Source organism: Nicotiana tomentosiformis, chromosome 7, assembly GCF_000390325.3.
Source record: "Nicotiana tomentosiformis chromosome 7, ASM39032v3, whole genome shotgun sequence".
NCBI classification, from domain to species: Eukaryota; Viridiplantae; Streptophyta; class Magnoliopsida; order Solanales; family Solanaceae; genus Nicotiana; species Nicotiana tomentosiformis.
The window spans coordinates 40,440,201-40,459,251 of NC_090818.1; the positions used below are offsets into that span (position 1 = coordinate 40,440,201).

A 19,051-nucleotide genomic window follows, 5' to 3' on the forward strand; every position below is an offset into this window, starting at 1 on the left:
TTGAGGAAAATTTTCTCCCCCAAAATCTTAGATCAATAATTTCCCAACGTTAAAATATAGCCAATCATCACACTAGCCACGTATAATTAACAACCAGCTAGTAGTAATAGGCAATTAGTAACAATATTGTCAACTCTTCAATGACGAGAAAACCTCTCTTTTCTCGTTGGTTCCATAGCGTGACATTCCTTGCATGCAGATATAAACTTCCTGAAAAAACTTCGAAAAAACCAAAACCTTACTTTTCTCTTACCATTTTTCTTGTTCTGTTTCCTTGACTTGAATTCTTTGTGTCCTTTGGTAGTACTCTCTTTCTTAGATCCAGAAACAACTTGTCGCTTTTTCTTCATAACTGGCGCTGGTGTCACAATAAACTGCAACTTTTGTGAAACACCAGTATGCAGAGTACTCGACGAGTTCATATACATAGTAAAAGCTGATTTTTTCCCTTGACCAATTAGTTTGCGTTCAGAGGCTTCACTTATGCTAGTTCTTGCACTGCTACTGCAGCTACTTCTACTGTTTGTGCTATTGCTGCGCGAAGACAAGAGGGAATCTTTGCTACTGACACTGCTTGTTCTGCTCGTCGAACGTGAAAATGATATTGGACTGCTAATGTTACTAGCCGGTTGACATGGGAAATAATGTGGCAAGAGTTTACCATTGAAAAATAAATGATCTGCTGGTGATTTTGGAGACCCTGGCGACGCGCTACCAGAAAACTCAAATTCCAATTCTTGTCCTTCTTGAACTGGCATTATGATCGGAAATGAAAATTTGTCCCCTGAACTGTTCTTTCTACGGCGATTTTCCATTGAATTTCCTTGTAATTGTGTGAAATTGGGTAATGTCTATAGTGAGAAAACAATTAATGCTCTGAGATTTCTGAGATGGTTAACTATTTTTATAGTAATACAAAAAAAGTGTTTAATATCAACAAGGTATAAGGAGTTGGCCTTTTCCCCTAAAGAGGGGATAAATGGACCCCTTGTTTGGGACTTCCTAGTGAAGCTTAGTGGTCTATATCATGTGATATTTTTAGTACTTTAAGCTGCCAACTCTTGCTTGGATTTAGTTATGTGGATAAGTAATCATATTGGGAGCGTGTAGATTATACCAATTACTTGTGTGTCTAATTATGTCGTTATGTAATATAATTCCTTGTTTACTGCCACTATTAGTTTGATGCAGATCATATAATCAAGATAAATGACCTATGCCTTAAAAGTCAAAGAAAAGAGATTGTGATTTACTACCTACTCTACTCCTAGTTGAGGATTCAATAAATTTCTTCGCTTCTCAAGATTTCGACAGTTAGAGATATTCCTTTTCATGGCAAAAGAAGAAGACGAAAAATTAGAATCATGCTCTATGGCAGATAACTTGTTGGGGACCAAATTACATTAAATGTTTTACAAATTTAATACTCTATCATTCTATCAATTAGCAAAATTTAAGTTAGCAATTATTGGATTTAATTTAATATACTAACAATGTAAAATGCTTTTAGACGATCAATTTAACTTAATGTGTCATCAACATGTTGGTTGCTATGTTTCCCCATAATACTAATTCTACTTATTCGTAGGAAGTTATCTATAGTTATTTTTTTCGACGATCTATTGAACTCCAAATGAGTAGGCTAAATTAGTCACAATTATTTAACCTTAAGATGGACCAAGTATTATATTAATAGTGGCGAAGTTATCTTAGGCTAAGGGGTTATACTGTATAGCTAAGTAAAAAATTTTATTTTTATGCATATATACTATTATATTGAACTCCCTTAACTTGTTCATGTTTTTTTTTTGTTATAAATATTTTTACACCCTTAATGAAAATTTAGCTACTGATTTTCTCTTTCAAAGAATAATCTCCAATTGAGACACTAACTTTATGCTATTGCTTTTGTTACCCTATACCTGAAAGAAAAAGAAGAGACTATGAGAAAACTTTCAAGTAAAGTAAAAGAGGATTTTAAGCAAAGCAGATGACCAAGAGAGAAAATAAACAAAGAGGGGACCCAAAGAACTCAAGTGATAACATATTGGGGATGTCTTAGAATCCCAAGACAATACAATGATGAGTTCAACATTGCTCTCTTTGATTAATGAAGCAAAAGCAAATATACTGACGACTTCCACTTGGATTATTGCATTAAAAATCCCTAACCAAGAGACAATAAAAGCTCTTTGAAATTTCAATGTCTCCCACTTGGATTGCTTTTGGATGATCCCTTTTTGGGGGCCCAATTGTGCCTCATGCCTTCTTTTGGGACCTCCAGTGTGCCACCTTGTCCAGTAATTTGGTTTGGGCCTATGAATATTTAATACAATTGGATCTGGGCCTTTGACTGTGCTTCAGTCTTCGTGGTACGGCTACTTTTGAAGGTGTTTGGGTCAGAATTTCAACCTTTGACCTGGATTGGAGCCCACTAATTAAAGGTACTTCAAATGGCTATATATATTTATAGGGACTACTTCTTTTCCAATCTATATTTATATACTTCAAATATTTTAATTGTGTTATAAAATATAACTCAAAGTAACAATATGAAACAAGAAAAAACAAGCTAAGAGATATATGGAGAAAGAGAGAAGAGATTCTTATTTCTTCTTCAATTGTGTGTATTTTTCTATCTATTACAAGGCCTTTATATAGGCATGAAAAGTGAAGAAAATATATCATTGAATATGTCATTAAACATAAAAAAAATATCATTGAATATGTCATTAAGCATTTGAGATGAAGATCATGGAGGAAGAGTAGACATCCACCATAATTTGATATTTCTTATAACACCCCCCTTGGATGTCTATAGATAACGTGCCTCGTTAAAACCTTATTAGAAAAAAAAAATTCTAGTGAAGGAAAAAGAGTACACATGTTTAGGAATACGTTTTTGGTTGCCTCATTAAAAACTTTGCAAGGAAACCCAGTGGGACAAAACCTTGTGAGGGAAAAAGAGTATACCGCGTATTAACTCCCCATGATGAGAGCATCAATTCACATCCTTGAGCTTTCGCATCCCAATCTTGTACACTAATTTCTTGAAGGTTGACGTCGATAGAGATTTGGTGAACAAATCAGCCATATTATCATATGAACGGATCTGTTGCACACTGATATCACCATTCTTTTGAAGATCATGTGTGAAAAATAACTTTGGTGAAATGTGCTTTATTTTATCTCCTTTTATGAATCCCCCCTTCAATTGAGCTATGCATGCTGCATTATCTTCATACAAATTTATGGGTAGTTTGTCACACTTCAAACCACATTTGTCTCGAATAAGGTGTCTTACAGACCTCAACCATACATGTTCTCGACTTGCTTCATGAATAGCAATTATCTCAGCATGATTAGATGAAGTAGCCACGATTGATTGCTTAGTCGATCGCCAAGATATTGTAGTGCTTCCACATGTAAAAATATATCCTGTTTGAGATCGAGCCTTGTGTGGGTCAGATAAATATCCAGTATCGGCATAACCAACAAGATCGGGACTACAATCATTTCCATAAAATAAGCCCATATCGGTAGTCCCTTTTAGATATCGCAATACGTGTTTGATTCTATTTCAATGTCTCCTTGTAGGAGCAGAGCTATATCTTGCTAAGACATTAACTGAAAAAGTTATGTCAGACCTTGTAGTGTTAGCAAGATACATTAGTGCACCAATTGCACTAAGATATGGTACTTCAGGACCAAAAAGCTCTTCATTCTTTTCTTGAGGTCGGAACGGGTCCTAATTTACATCAAGTGATCGAACAACCATCAGAGTACTTAATGGATGTGCTCCATCCATGTAAAACCGTTTCAATACCTTTTCTATGTAGGCAGATTGATGAACAAAAATCCCGTTTGCCAAATGTTCAATTTGCAAACCGAGACATAATATTTTCTTTCCGAGATCTTTCATCTCGAATTCCTTCTTTAAATAATCAATTGCCTTTTGGAGTTTTGCAGGAGTTCCAATAAGGCTTTTGTCATCAACATATACGGCAAGTACAACAAACTCCGATGTTGTTTTCTTTATAAAAATACATGGACAAATGGAATCATTTATATAACTTTCTTTTAATAAATATTCACTAAGGCGGTTATACCACATTCTTCTTGATTGCTTTAGACCATACAAAGATCATTGCAATTTGATTGAAAATATTTCCATGGACTTTGAATTATATGCGTCAGATATTTTAAATCCCTCGGGAATTTTCATGTATATCTCATTATCAAGTGAGCTGTAAAGGTAGGCGGTAATCACATCCATTAAATGCATCTCAAGCTTTTCATTGACAACAAGACTAATGAGATAACGGAACATTATAACATCCATAACAGGGGAATATGTCTCTTCATAATCGACACCAGGCCTTTGTGAAAATCCTTGTGCAACAAGGCATGCCTTATATCTTTGTATCTCATTTTTCTCATTCCTTTTACGTACAAAGATCCATTTATAGCTAACAGGTTTAACACCATTAGGTGTTTAGACTACAGACCCAAAAACTCCACGTTTCGCAAGTGAATCTAACTCAGATTGGATTGCTTCTTGCTATTTTGGCTAATCACGTCTTTGTCAACATTTTTCAATGGATTGAGGTTCAAGATCCTCATTATCTTGCATAATGCTAGATGCAACATTGTATGCAAAGACATAATCCACAACTATATTCAATCGATTCAAATCTGTCTCAATATCGATTGGGTTTATTGATAGTTCCTTATTTTCTTTAGTCTCAGGCTCATTGATTTCCTCATAAATTTCAGGATTGGTTAAATCGTGGGTTTCTTTATGAGACTCATTCGTAGTGTCATCTTGATCATTTATTTTTTTTTCTAGGATTTCGATCCTTAGAACCTAACGGTTTGCCACACTTTAGGCGTGCTTTTGACTCATTAGCTATGACACTAGAAGATTGTCCAACAGGGACATCAATACAGATTGGAACATTCTCTGTAGGGATATGTGATTTCGTTATCCTTTTCAGATCCGTAAATGCATCTGCATTTGATTTGCTATTTTCTGCAAATGTATAATCTTTCGCACCTATTTTTTACAAATAGAGGCATGCGGATCAAGATGAGACAATGATGTATTTTTTCACAAAAATTCACGCTTGGTTTCACCAATTTATCCCCCTAATTTTGGGGAAAATGCCTCATCGAACCGACAATCTGCAAATCGAGCAATGAACAAATCTCCTATTAATATTTCAAGGTAGAGAATAATGGAGGATGATTCAAACCCAACATATATTCCTAACCTTCTTTGGGGACCCATCTTGGTGCGATATGGCGGTGCTACAGGCACATATACAGCGCATCCAAAAATTCTTAGATGGGATATATTAGGTTCATAACCCAAAACTAATTGCAACGGGGAATATTTATGATAATCTGTCGGTCTGAGACGAATTAGCATTGCTGCATGCAAAATGGCATGACCCCAAATAGAGGTGGGTAATTTCGTTTTCATGAGTAACGATATTGCTATCAATTGCAGACGTTTAATCAAAGACTCTGCAAGATCATTTTGAGTGTGAACATGAGCTACATGATGTTCCACTTTTATCCCAATTGATAAGCAATAATCATTAAATGCTTGGGACGAAAACTCAGCAGCATTATCAAGTCGAATAGACTTAATTGGATTATCGGGAAACTATGCCCGTAATCGAATTATTTGTGCCATTAATTTTGCAAATGCAAGGTTGCGAGATGACAATAGGCACACATGAGACCATCTAGAAGATGCGTCTATTAAGATCATAAAATACCTAAACGACCCACTAGGTGGGTGTATAGGTCCACAAATATCCCCTTGTATACGTTTCAAAAATGCAGGGGACTCAATCCTAACCTTTGTTGGTAATGGTCTAATAATTAACTTGCCTTGATAACAAGAAGTGCAAGAAAATTCATTATTTAAAAGAATCTTTAAATTCTTTAATGGATGCCCATTTGAGTTTTCTATAATTCGTCTCATCATAATTGATCTAGGATGTCCCAACCGATCATGCCAAAGTACAAACGTCTTGGAATCAGTAACCTTTTGGTTTACGATAGAATGTGCCTCAATTGCACTAATTCTTGTCCAATACATGCCACAAGATAACGATGGGAACTTCTCAATAACCCTTTTCTGGCCAGAGACATTCTTGGTAACGATGATATATTCGATATTATTCTCATCTATTATCTCAATATGAAATCTATTTCAACGGATATCTTTAAAACTCAACAAGTTCCTCTTGGATTTGGAGGAGAACATTGCATTCTCTATGATAAGTATTGTTCCATTAGATAGAGTTATAGTGGCTCTTCCAGAGCCTTCAATTAGATTACTACTACCAAAAATTGTAGTAACATCTGCTTTACACATACCTAAATGAGAGAAATATTTCTTCTTTTTGAATATTGTATGTGTCGTACATGAATCAATTAAGCAAATATTTTTACAATTGAAATTTGATCCAAGTTTGCTTTGAGAGATATCCATATTTGCTTCCTATGGTTTGACATACAAAAAGAAGTATATGAATAAATATTAATATTTTCAGAGGAAAAAAAAAAGTTAAACCAATGATTCAATAGTGGCCTTTTAATGCAATTTCGAGCAAATTCTAATTATGATACAAATAATTACGTAGCACAAATAATATAATTATAAGTACATTACACATATGACTAATACAACTATAACAAAATTATTTACATGTATAAGTTATTTATATTTTCCTACATATTGCATGAAAAATAATTGATCCGTATATAAGTTATTTATATTTTCCTACATATTGCATGAAAAAGAATTGATCCGTGTAAGAAAAGAACATATTTAGCTTCTTCTCTTTTCTTTATTCCTAATATTTTATCCATGTACATGAAAACAATTGAGGTCACGATGTACTAGTTTTTTGTTTTTAAAGAAATATGGGAATGGAGGGTCAAGTAACAAAAGTTGTTTTAGGGTGCTTGTAAGCACTTTTTTAAAGAGAATTAAAGTAACGCAAAGGAAAATCAAAAAGCGTTAAAAGATCACTGAGACTAGGACACTAATTACTTAGATATTACTCATTGTTTGTGAAATTTATGAAATTTCGAAAATACATATATTTTTAAGAACTACATAATAAGTATTATTAAGTGCAATAAAAATTACAAGATGTTTATTCATTAGATATTACGAATAGGAAAACATAAAAATCAAACTGCTCAATCATCTTTAACCACAGATCTATCACCGATCGAGTGATTTATTTTTCCATCAGGAAGCTCAAAAATATCTGGCACATCCAAGTGGGTGATGTCAAATTCATTGTCATAGACAAAATTAGCTTCATGGCCTTTATTCTTTAGAGATGCTTGATAAAGCTCAACCAAATATATTTTGGTATGCGATAAATATTTGCCCAATGCCCTTTTCCACCCGCAACGATAACATTCAGTTTCTGAACCATTTGCCTTTGGCCCTTTCCACTTTTGGTGGTTATTTTTCTTTGGGGGGGTGATTAATACCAGGAAAGTGATTAACACCAGAAAAATTTCTTCCTTGGCCACGGCCATGACCACGACCTTTTTCACGCTTAGAATAATGGGAATACACCTCATTCACTTCAAGCAATGGTCTAGACCCAGTGAGTCGATTTTCGTGATTTCTCATGAGCAAGTCATTATTTTGTTCAGCCACAAGGAGAAGAGAAATCAACTCAGAATACTTCTTGAAACCTTTCTCTCGGTACTGCTGGTGCAAGACCATATTGGAGGCATGAAACGTTATGAACGTTTTTTCAAGCATATCATAGTCAGTGATAGTATCTTCACAGAGTTTCAATTTAGAAGTAATTCTGAACATCGCAGAATTATATTCAGAAACAGACTTAAAGTCTTGGAGCCTCAGATGAGCCCAATCATATCGTGCTTGTTGAAGAGTGACCAACTTTAAGTTGTCATATCTTTCCTTTAAGCCATTCCACAAAATAAATGGATCTTTAACTGTGAGATATTCTATCTTCAACCCTTCATCAAGGTGATGACGCAAGAAAATCAAGGCCTTAGCACAGTCTTGGGTATATGCTTTATTTTTGTCTTTAATGGCGTCTCCAAGAGCCATTGCATCTAAATGGATTTCAGCATCCAACACCCATGTCATATAGTTCTTGCCCGAAATTTCAAGGGCGACAAACTTTCTTTTCATAATATCAGTCATAATTAAAAGAGGAGAAAAATTATACCTTAGTCTTCTCAAAGAACTTCTTGAGATGGTAGAGTCTCGTGTTGATAACGTGTTATAAAATATAACTCAAAGTAACAATATGGAACAAGGAAAAACAAGTTAAGAGATGTATGGAGAAAGAGATAAGAGATTCTTATTTCTTCTTCAATTGTGTGTATTTTCCTATCTATTACAAAACCTTTATATAGGCATGAAAAGTGAAGAAAATATGTCATTGAATATGTCATTAAATATAGAAAATATGTCATTAAATATGTCATTAAGCATTTAAGATGAAAATCATGGAGGAAGAGTAAACATCCACCATAATTTGATATTTCATATAGAAAATTGCTTATTTTGCAAAAAGTTTCACCAAATGTCCCTTGATTCGTCGTCGTTGAACTTTATAAAACTAGTCGTTTAGTGTAGAGGATGAATGAACATTGTTTGACTGATAATAGGTGTTACATAGAAAAATAATTTGATATAATTGCACAACACAATAAAGCGTTGCCAATCCGACATAATTTGTGAACGATTTATAAAGATAGGTCAAAGATAGTACCAAGTTTTTTCAGTCGGGCAAAACTTGTGGAAAATCAAAAGATATAGCAAATTTTGTTATTCCGACAAAATTTATGATCAATACTATTCCAACAAAACTCGTGCACAATTGATTAACACATGCAAATTTTGTCAATTCCGTAAAACATTGTGAATAATTGTTTCAAAGTTATTGTGCGTGTCATAAGTTGTGAAAAAGGCAAGTTATGCCATCCCGTTTAAACAATACAAGTTTTTCCAATTCAGCACGATTTATGCACCAAAATTCTGCTTATGCACCAAAATTCTGCCCCAATATTATTTTTGCACGAATTTCATAAGCGATGATAAAATTCAAATAAGGGCACGGAATGAACCTATTTTGTGCAAGTCACCCCTTATTTTGTAGAATATCGAAAGAAAAATCTATGTTTTGCGTTTATTGGAATTAATTGAGAAATACATACACGTAAATAGAGGTGTTCATGATTCGATTTGGATGGATTTTTTCCTAAAAAAAAAAAAACTAAATAGATCGATTTTTTAAATATTGGAACCAAACCAAATCAATTAACTTGATTTTTTATCGATTCGACTTATATCAGTTTTTTTTCTATTTTATGGTTTTTTTCGATTATTTGTCGGTTTTCTCTTAAATATGAGATATACACTACTAAATACATATTTTGGCAGCTGCATTTTCAACATAACAGTATCAAATCAATTATTCTTTGAGAAATCTATCATTTACCAAGATATATGAATGATAATTGAATCAAGTAGTAATGAATAATTTAAGGGCTTAATTAAAAATAGATTATTTTTAACATGAAATAGATTCTTATACTTGGCAAAAGAACAATACCAATCAAATTAGAATGCAAAGGCAAATAACTAGATTATTATAATAGTAAAGAATTAGATTAAAAGTGCAAACGATTAACATGTACCATTAAATTTTAGAAATTTTATATATATATATATATATATATATATATATATATATATATATATAAGTAAAAAAATAAATTTTAAATAACTATTTTTATAATCGATTTAGTTTGATTTTTTTAATTTTTTTTTATAAAAAATAAAATCAAATCTAATTTGATCGGTTTTAAAATTCAAAATGGATTGATCGTTTTCGAATTTTTATGAACCCACCTTGGAAAAGAGAAAAAGGAAAAGAAGAAAGAAAGAGCAAAGGGTGGGCGCGAACAGTCAGCAAAACCGTAGCCAGTAAGATATGGAAAATAGGGTACGTGTCAATCAAAGGAACCTTGTCATCGTTTTTCCTCTACACTTGTCTTTCTATTGTCACTTTGCCTCTGCTCTTCTCGCTCTTACTTCTTCTTCTCAGCTTTTTCTTGATTTGTTTCTTTCTTTTCCTCTTACGCATTCCACTTTTTCTACTCCCATTACTATAATACTAAATACGTATTTGTTCGGCTAAATTTTGCACCATGACTGGCAGAGAAATCATTCACAAAATAAAGGTGCGTATAATTTTAGATTAAACATAATTCAAACCCCGATCTCTCTATATTATTCACCATCTTAATTGTTCGATCTTAATTCAGTATATTACTAGTCTTGGTATGATTATAATTACATCTCTTTAGAACTAAGGATCTCTGTCTATTCTTGGATATGGAAATACTTAGAATGGCTGCGTGCTTTTGAATTTTGGTAATTGTTTTGATTATTAGAGGACAATGATAATATTTTGATTGATTCGAAAGATCAATAAGAGGACTAGGATAACATGTTGATTGATCTGAGTGATATACAATTAGAGTTAGAGATACTTGTAATTGTAAAACGATTTGACTTAAGCTTTAACAGTAAGTTGTATTCTTATTTATTACAATGAACTCTTTGTGCTTAGTCTGGAATGTGAAGGCAAAATGTATGTGTTTGAGATGGAAGGGAAAATATGATTAGGATAGGAAATTAAATTCGATCATAAACAGATGGAATGGGAGAAAGGAGAACTATGATCCATCCAAATAAACATTAGCATTGGCTGGATCTTTTGTTCTCTCAGAACATTGAAAAGCTAAGAATCCAGTCTTTTAACTTTTTTATTTTTTGATAAACTGAATGTGGATACTATAGGGAGTATATGATATTCGCTTGAATTAAGTTGATAGTTTACTTGTATTGTGGCTGTTCTCTTCAAAACAACTTTTTCAATCAGCCCTCTTCTGAAAAAAGAGACAGAAACCATTGAATAGTCCATTCTCTGCCTACTTTTTACAGTATATGTTTGCTTATATGCTTGGTGTTGTCCACAAAGTTAGTTGTTAACATATTGCAATTATTTCATATCAAAGCCTAAATCAGAGTGAGGATTTTGAACTTGGTGATCCATCTTATGGTGTTTCAATCAATGATATAGTGTTGATGAGTTTACTTAATGTCACATTATAATGTTGATGAGTTTACTTAATGATACATATTTGGAAAGTTAAATTAAGCCGCTTAAGGCAGTCTATCAAGGTCAATAAAACTTTTATGAAGGCAATGACCCATCATAGTTTGACTGCTTCAGTGAGCGTTATGTGAATGATGTATCATCGGAATCAGCTGAACCTTATTAAATAAAGACCATAGCTTTTGCTGGACGACGAGGCAGCATCTGTCTTAGGACTATGATTGAGGTGCCTTTTCTTAGAGGAGACTGCGGCGAGACGTCTTTGGTATGGTTGTGTGACTGTCTCGCAATTGTCTTACGGTGCAATGTCCTGTCAGAACATCCTTATTTAAAAAAAAGGGGTCCTGTCTGAATGTGATTCTTCACGCTACCGAAACTGTGTGTGGCTTCCTATAAATCAAATAACTGAGCAGATGACCTAGGTGGCTACTAAGTGTCACAATTTTAAGATGACCTAGTTGGCTACGAAGTGTCACAATTTGGCATTTGCCTCTTAAAATTTTAAACGGCCCTCTCTAGATGGGAGTCGTTGTATTGGGAAGCGCTGTGGTGTTAATATACTCGGGGAAAAAGAAGCTTATGCCCCCTGCTCAGCTGTATAGTGATGATGGAATGTTGAATATTATGGGAGATGACAAACTTTAGATCTCATCACGAGAACTTAAAGCTTGGGCAAGGTTGGGAGAAATTTTTTATGATGGTAAAAGAGGGGTACAGAATAGTTTCAGTACGAATTTCTTGCTCTTTCTTCAAGCTATTTTACTCTTTTAACCTAAGTAGCATTGCCTATATATGATAGTCCGATTGTGGTCGTGCCTAATCAGTATATCTCAGTTTATGGAGAAATTTCTCCACTGTGATGGAGTTTTCCATGTTTTATCATGAATTGCCTGATGTGTACATCTGCAGTTGTGACACGGTTTTTTCCTTCTGCAGGAAAAGGTTGGTTTAAGTTCATCTGATACCGGAAGAGGTAAGAGTAAAATGTCAAAGCACATAACCCATGGGTATCACATGGTTGAGGGAAAATCGCATCACACCATGGAAGACTATGTTTTTGCACAATTTAAGCAAGTTGACGATAATGAACTTGGACTATTTGCAATATTTGATGGCCATTTAAGCCATGAGATTCCTGATTACCTCCGATCTCACTTATTCAACAATATCCTGAACGAGGTAATTCTTTCATGTAACTGTTTGAATGCCTGACATGTATTTTGTGTAGTCAGTTCAGTCTTCAATTAATTGGAAAGTTAAAGAGGGTGAAGTCTGTTAACCCTTATTCCTTCTTATTATCTGCTTCCTTTCCCAGCTTCCCTCTCCAATGTAGGTCAATAACTCAATATAGAGAAGGAAAAGAGCATGCATTGTATTTTTTTGCATCAGTAACCTTGTGGTTCGGCCCTTCTCCTGACCCCGCGCATAGCGGGAGCTTAGTGCACCGGGCTGCCCTTTAGTATAGTGTGTCTTTGTTCTTTATTTGAATTCCATTACTCTCATCATATCTTCTGTTGCGGTATGTAGCCTAACTTCTGGGTTGAACCGGAGTCTGCAATCAGGAGAGCATACCGCATAACAGATTCCACTATTTTGGATAAGGCTACTGATTTGGGTAAAGGAGGGTCCACTGCAGTTACAGCCATATTGATTAATGGTCAGAAACTAGTTGTAGCTAATGTGGGAGATTCTCGTGCTGTCATTTTCAAGAATGGAGTAGCCAAGCAGCTGTCCATTGACCATGAGCCTGACAGAGAGAGGAAGATCATTGAGGATAGAGGTGGTTTTGTTTCCAATTTTCCAGGTGAGAATCTGTAATCTGTAAATATATCATAGAGTTTGGTTATTCTGTTATATAGTCTGGCCGAATTCAATCATTACTCGTTGGTATCTTCTTTTATGCATGGAGGGAAGCTGGCTTAGTTTTCCAATGACTTTTTCATTTATTAGAGTTAATTTATGTATTTATTAGGCTAAGATTTATGTCTATAGACTTCTTTGATCACAAAGCTCTGCAGGTAGCTTTGGATGTAAAGAATTTGAAATCTGCTTGTGAATCCGATTTGTTTCTGACATTAAGTTGGTGATGCAAATGTGAAAGCTTTTTCAACCATATTGATATTGTCATTTTAGTGGAGTTAATGTAGGGTTTGCCTGAAATCTGCTTACTACTCCAAGGGCAAAAGCGATATCAGGTCTAGTACATAGCATTGGCATATTTTGATGACCATTCTTTTCTGGTTGACCTTTCAAGTTCTCAAATAAGTGGCTCAGGAGTCAGGACCATGGCTTTGTTTGATGACCAGAATTCGAGATGGAAGCAGGGGCATGAGTGCTCGTGCTTCTTTCTTTTGTGCTTGAGTTTTGGATTTTCTGATTTTTATTAAAACAAAGCGCCTCTCTTTTATGTTGTATTTCTCTTCAGGTGATGTGCCTCGGGTTGATGGGCAGTTAGCAGTAGCAAGGGCATTTGGTGACAAGAGCTTGAAGATGCATCTTAGTTCAGAGCCGGATGTGGTGGTAGAGCTCATTGATGACGATACAGAGTTTCTCATCTTGGCTAGTGATGGTGTATGGAAGGTTAGCTACTTCCATTTCCAGAGAAATACCACTTGTTTATTGCGTTCAGTATTTGAATTCTATTGTACGTTGTCCGAACATGTTAAGAGGTTCAAAATAGGAGTAGAGACAGAAGAAATACAATACTCTCTTCGAGATTAGGAGTACAGTGCTTGGCTTGCTCGTATATAAGATCCATTTTGATACAGCTTATGTATGCAATCTTTGTGAAAAATATTAGCAGGACATAATTTTTGTTGCTGTAGCCTTCTCTAGTTATAAAAGACTGAAATATAGGTGGTTTTGTTATGCTGATTAATGCGTCATGAGATACTCTGGTTCGGATGGTTTCGTGAATTGTCATTGTAAACATCTTGTAACTTCTATTTAAATTGTCAGGTACTGTCAAACCAAGAAGCTGCGGATTGCATAAAGAATATAAAGGATGCACGGTCAGCTGCGAAGCACCTTAACGAACAAGCCCTTGCAAAGGGAAGTACAGATGACATATCCTGCGTGGTTGTAAGGTTCCAATGATTTTGGCTTGTGTGTACTTGGGAACTGAAGGAACGTGTGCGAATTAAAACTTTGGATCACAGCGGAAACCAAGTCAATTTCTGTGCGACTGAGAAAATGTAAACATCTAATAGTTCTTGCTTTTGTCTTGTAAAATTCTTTAATCACCAATGGTTATGGTAGTGTATAAACAAAACTTGGCACTGTTTGCAAATTGCAAATAAAGGGAATGTTGTTGCTAAGATCTCGTTGCTTTTCCGGTGTAGTATATTGTGTGAATCCTGCAAATAAAGTGGTTAATCCTTGTGCTACCATCATTATTTGCTTGACAATGCATGCAAGGAAGTTTCCTTACAAGCCGTGAAGGCGTAATTCACTAATGTTGTGCCATACAAGCTTTGGAATTTTACCATGAGAGTTCAAAGCGTAGTTGTAGCAATAACTGAACAAACATCTAGTGTTTACATTTAGGTCTGACTATAAGTTAACAACAGAAAGGGATACGAAAGATGCTACGGGTTGACAGAAGAGAGTAAGCATTCATCTAGAGGATGTGATAGTTTTTGAAGGAGGCATTTCTGTTTGTCAAGGTTATCTGTGGTCTGTCTTCCCCATTAATCTGCCTGCATTGGTTATCTTCCAGCTTAATGGACAGTGGGATTTTCCGACGCCGCTCATTGTGTCCAGCTAAACGCCGGCGACAACTCCTTTTAGTGCCATCAAATTCTGAGACCTCATGGAACCTGAATGGGTAGAACAGGGAAATATGAAGTTTCATTGTTAGTGCATGCTCGAGTAAAGTATATATTCTCTGGAAACCCTAATGTACAGGGAGAAAGCAGAGTTGAGACCCCAGTCTTTACACGTATAACGACACGCAAAGACTATACTGTACTTTCTCGTTAGATAGGGCAGGGTGTTTTGCCAAAGGAAACGAATCCTGGTATTAAGACGTGTACAATGGATTATAACATGCCTAGTTTCCCAGACCTTTTTGGCTTTCTTTAAGCGATTGCCGATTAGTATTCTCTGAGTTATGTTATACTTTCCCTCATTTTAACTTCAAAATTCAATGTAATACTATATTGATTAGTAAAGCAAAGGAGTTGTTGATAGCAAGTGAAAAACAAGGGCCAGGGAGGCGCATGAAGGGAAATTTGCCTTGTGGGAGTGGAAAATTGATACGACACTGCCAGCAACAATATCTGTTGTTTGACAAGAAATATATTGGAACGCTCAAATATGGAGAAAAACTGTAATAATTCTAAGTGGAAAACTACTATAGATTCTCAGGATTGGGATAAAATTTTCTGAAACAAGCAGATTAGACCTGAAAAAGAGGATAAGTTATTATACTGAATAGCTTAGAAATGAAAAGAAAGCTTGCCCACGTCAAGGACCACATTAGCTTAGGGAATGAGTTGGCTTTTGATGTTAATTAGGAACAATATTCATTTCTTTACATGGTAAAGAAGCTAGATCTATCAGAATTTTTTGTTTCTCTAATGTTGGGCTTCAATATTATATTGTCCACGCTCTACATGTTTAGTCTTAGATGTGTGGAGGAGTTAGAAGTCCGACATGGGTTGTGGGAGTTATTTATCTCCTTATATGGTTTGAGACAATTTTTAGTTATTCAGTTAATTTTTGGGGTTGAGTTAGACACAATGTGATATTAACTTTTATCATAAATTAAAAAAAAAGTAGAATTTATTGCTTGGAAGCTTTTTTGATGTCCCTTGAGTTAACAAAGCAGCTTATTTAATAGGCTTCAACTCCTACCAACTTTAGCCACGGGTTATAAGTTTTATGCCGTGCTGTCTCTGCGTGAATTTCATAAGAGCATGTTTGGAAAGTCACATTGGAAATAGATTTAAGTGTAATTGGATATAATTACACAGTTTGACATGTTTGTTTGGACAAGTAATTACTTGGTCAGCATGGAATTGAGTGAAATTGGATGAGTCTAATTATACTCTCCAATTCTCAAGGGGGAGGTGATAATTGGTGGTAATTACACTCTGTAATTACAAGGTTGCTTTTTAGTTTCTTTCCTTTTTGTTTTTTTTAAAAAATATTTTTTATAACTTTTTATTTCTATTATTTTAATTTTTTAATTTTATTTTTACTTTTTAATTTCTTTTGAAATTTTAAAATATATTTTTCTTTGTATATTATTTATCTTTTATTTCTCTACCTTTACTTCTTGTGATTCCATGTAGTTGCCTATATTTTATTATTCTATTTTTTTGAAACTACACTTCCTAATATTAGAAATAATGAGTCATTAACAAACCTGACATATAATGAGTGATGCAATTAAAGTAAAATTTCGTTGTTGAATATGGTTATAAACTTATTATGTTTCCTAATCTTAAGTTGTAGTGGAACTTACTATTATTACGTTGGAATATGACATATGTTAAACTAATTTTTTTTTTTTTGAATTTTGAAATTATGTTATATTCATGGTTCCAGTTTACTTATTTTAGTAGTATTGATTCACATTGCATGTTATTTATTTTTTTGTTAGAATTGATAGATTAGTTTTGTCAAACATTTGAATAATGTTATGAAATTATATTTATAAATATTAATTTATTTTATCAAGCATGAATTCCATGATGTTCGTACAAAACGTATATTTTTAGTTTTTGTAAGTATCTAAGCTAAATATTATTAATTTGATATATATATATATATATATATATATATATATATATATATATATATATATATATATATATATATATAAATTATTTTTACAATATTAGATAAATATATGATTATTAATTAATGTATATTCACGAAAAAATATACATCTTAAATACCAAATATAATATCATTTATATTTATAAAAATTTATAGGCATATATTTATTATATTAATTTTTAACTTTTGATAATAAATTCATTAAAATTTAAATTTAATTGTGTAATTACACTTGTGCAACCAAACAGTAATTTGTAATTACACTATGACAAACAAACAGGTCGTCGTAATTACACAACTGTGTTATTACTAGGCTGTGTAATTACTACTCTAGTAATTACATCAATTCCAATTACCTGGTGGCTTTCCAAACAGACTCTAAATGTCATGGCTTTCTCAAGTGTTTTGATTACAAAGTTGTAGCGTGGTAGTATTAGACTTTAATCCTAGGTGATCAGCAACTAAAATCTTAAGGCTAGTTTTCGTATTTTACCTCAGTACCAAAAATATCTACTTAAGCTATGTAACTTATGAAAAATATTACTAGAGTACTAATTTAGGATTTTCCAATGTAACCACAAAAAGAAGAAGAAGAGGTGGCTACTTAGAGAAATTTTATGGGACATAGTTTAGACTTAGCATCATCGAGTGATTAAGCCGTGAAAATGGCATGAGTGGAAGCAAAATTCGGATTAGGAGAGACGACGGTCCAAATTGGCTAAAATATAGAGATGAGATAGAGCTGTTTAGAAGGAGGTACCTGCTGCATTGTTGGCAGAACCTCTGCCTTAGAGCGGCAACCACAACAATTGGAGCCTTGGCATGAACTTGGCAAACTTTGTGACTTTTGTAGTACTTCTTTGCACCGCTCAAATCAACTTTACATTTCTCCACTTGACAACTCTCACTATTTGACCTTTTTGTCTTTTCAAGATTCAATCTTTTCCTCTTCAACTGACTCTCCTCAATTAGCTCTACTCCAACATTCTCCTCTTCTTCCTCCTCTATCTCTTCCTCTTCATCAAACTCATTGTTTTCTGCTGTGTTCTTCAATGGCATATCATGGATATGGGTTCCCATGCTTTTCTTTAATACGAAGATTGCAGTAAGCTCAAAGAGGAGAGATGAAGTTTGCTAAAGAGTACGTAATGAATATAGAATGGGCATGCGACAAAAGGTGAAAAAAGCTTGTGAGGACTGAGGACCACAACTACAATCACAATCAGTGGCGGAGCCACATATAACTAAAAAAGTTAAATTAAATACCAGGAAAATTATACCTTACAAATAGAGTTAAAACTATTCTTTTGGGTAGTTTATTTATTTAGTTTGAATCCACTTCACAATAGGAAAGCTTTTACTACAGTGCTAAAGGTGATTCAGAATTTACTTTATATGGAGTAGTTGATTATAAGTTCCGGGTGTGGCATTTTTGTATTCACTTTTTCTAATCTCCATGTAACCAAATCACCTCTTTTTCGTTTTTCTCTATCCGAAATGGTGTAAACACATACATAATATCGGAATCGGGATTTCAAACTTATGAGCTGAGAATTCTAATTGTTTTAAGTTACTAAATTTTAAATCAATAATCTATACATATTAAGTGGATTTGTAAGATAAATACAGAATTCGAACCAAAGTTATTGGATTCGTCCGATTCCGCTCCCAACACTCTAGCTCCGCTCTTCTGATAATATTATTATTACTAGTATTGGATACGAAACCTAAGTCTGCACTGGATTTTCAGTAGCAGCAGTATAAAATACTAGTAGTATAATAAACAACCAACACATATTTGAGAAAGATTATATTACTGAATATCGTGTTAAAGAAGAAACCAGAATAGCAAAGAAGGGTAAGGAAGTAGGTAACATTTTGCTACTAATAGTAGTTAATTTGTTTTAGCTGAATTCTGGTTACCAGTAGTTGCTAGGTGGGGTAACTAATTACTAAGGTCCGACACGTAGAACACAGAGTCAATCATTGAAGTATCAAAAAGGGGTCCTCCAAAACGTGCTTAGCACAGCAATGCGTGCTCCAAAATTAAGAAGAAT

At 34.1% G+C, this 19,051-nt stretch overlaps 3 protein-coding genes across 3 annotated transcripts; 1 reads left to right on the plus strand and 2 right to left on the minus strand.

Annotated features, from left to right (window-relative positions):
* Positions 1-137: 137 nt before the first annotated feature.
* LOC104092323 (uncharacterized) lies at positions 138-815 on the minus strand. Its single transcript, XM_009597899.4, has one exon. The coding sequence runs from the start codon at positions 813-815 to the stop codon at positions 138-140; it is 678 nt and encodes a 225-aa protein (XP_009596194.1).
* Positions 816-10,069: 9,254 nt separating this feature from the next.
* On the plus strand, positions 10,070-14,524 carry LOC104092322 (probable protein phosphatase 2C 39). Its single transcript, XM_009597898.4, has 5 exons — positions 10,070-10,266; positions 12,144-12,386; positions 12,735-13,011; positions 13,633-13,787; positions 14,166-14,524. The coding sequence occupies exons 1-5, from the start codon at positions 10,234-10,236 to the stop codon at positions 14,301-14,303; spliced, it is 846 nt and encodes a 281-aa protein (XP_009596193.1). The 5' UTR covers positions 10,070-10,233; the 3' UTR covers positions 14,304-14,524.
* Positions 14,525-14,694: 170 nt separating this feature from the next.
* On the minus strand, positions 14,695-18,202 carry LOC104092321 (squamosa promoter-binding-like protein 3). The gene is made up of 2 exons (XM_009597897.4): positions 17,755-18,202; positions 14,695-15,025 (listed from the first exon to the last, which is right to left on the minus strand). Exons 1-2 carry the CDS (start codon positions 18,072-18,074, stop codon positions 14,827-14,829), a joined length of 519 nt encoding a protein of 172 aa, XP_009596192.1. The 5' UTR covers positions 18,075-18,202; the 3' UTR covers positions 14,695-14,826.
* Between the last annotated feature and the right edge of the window lie 849 nt (positions 18,203-19,051).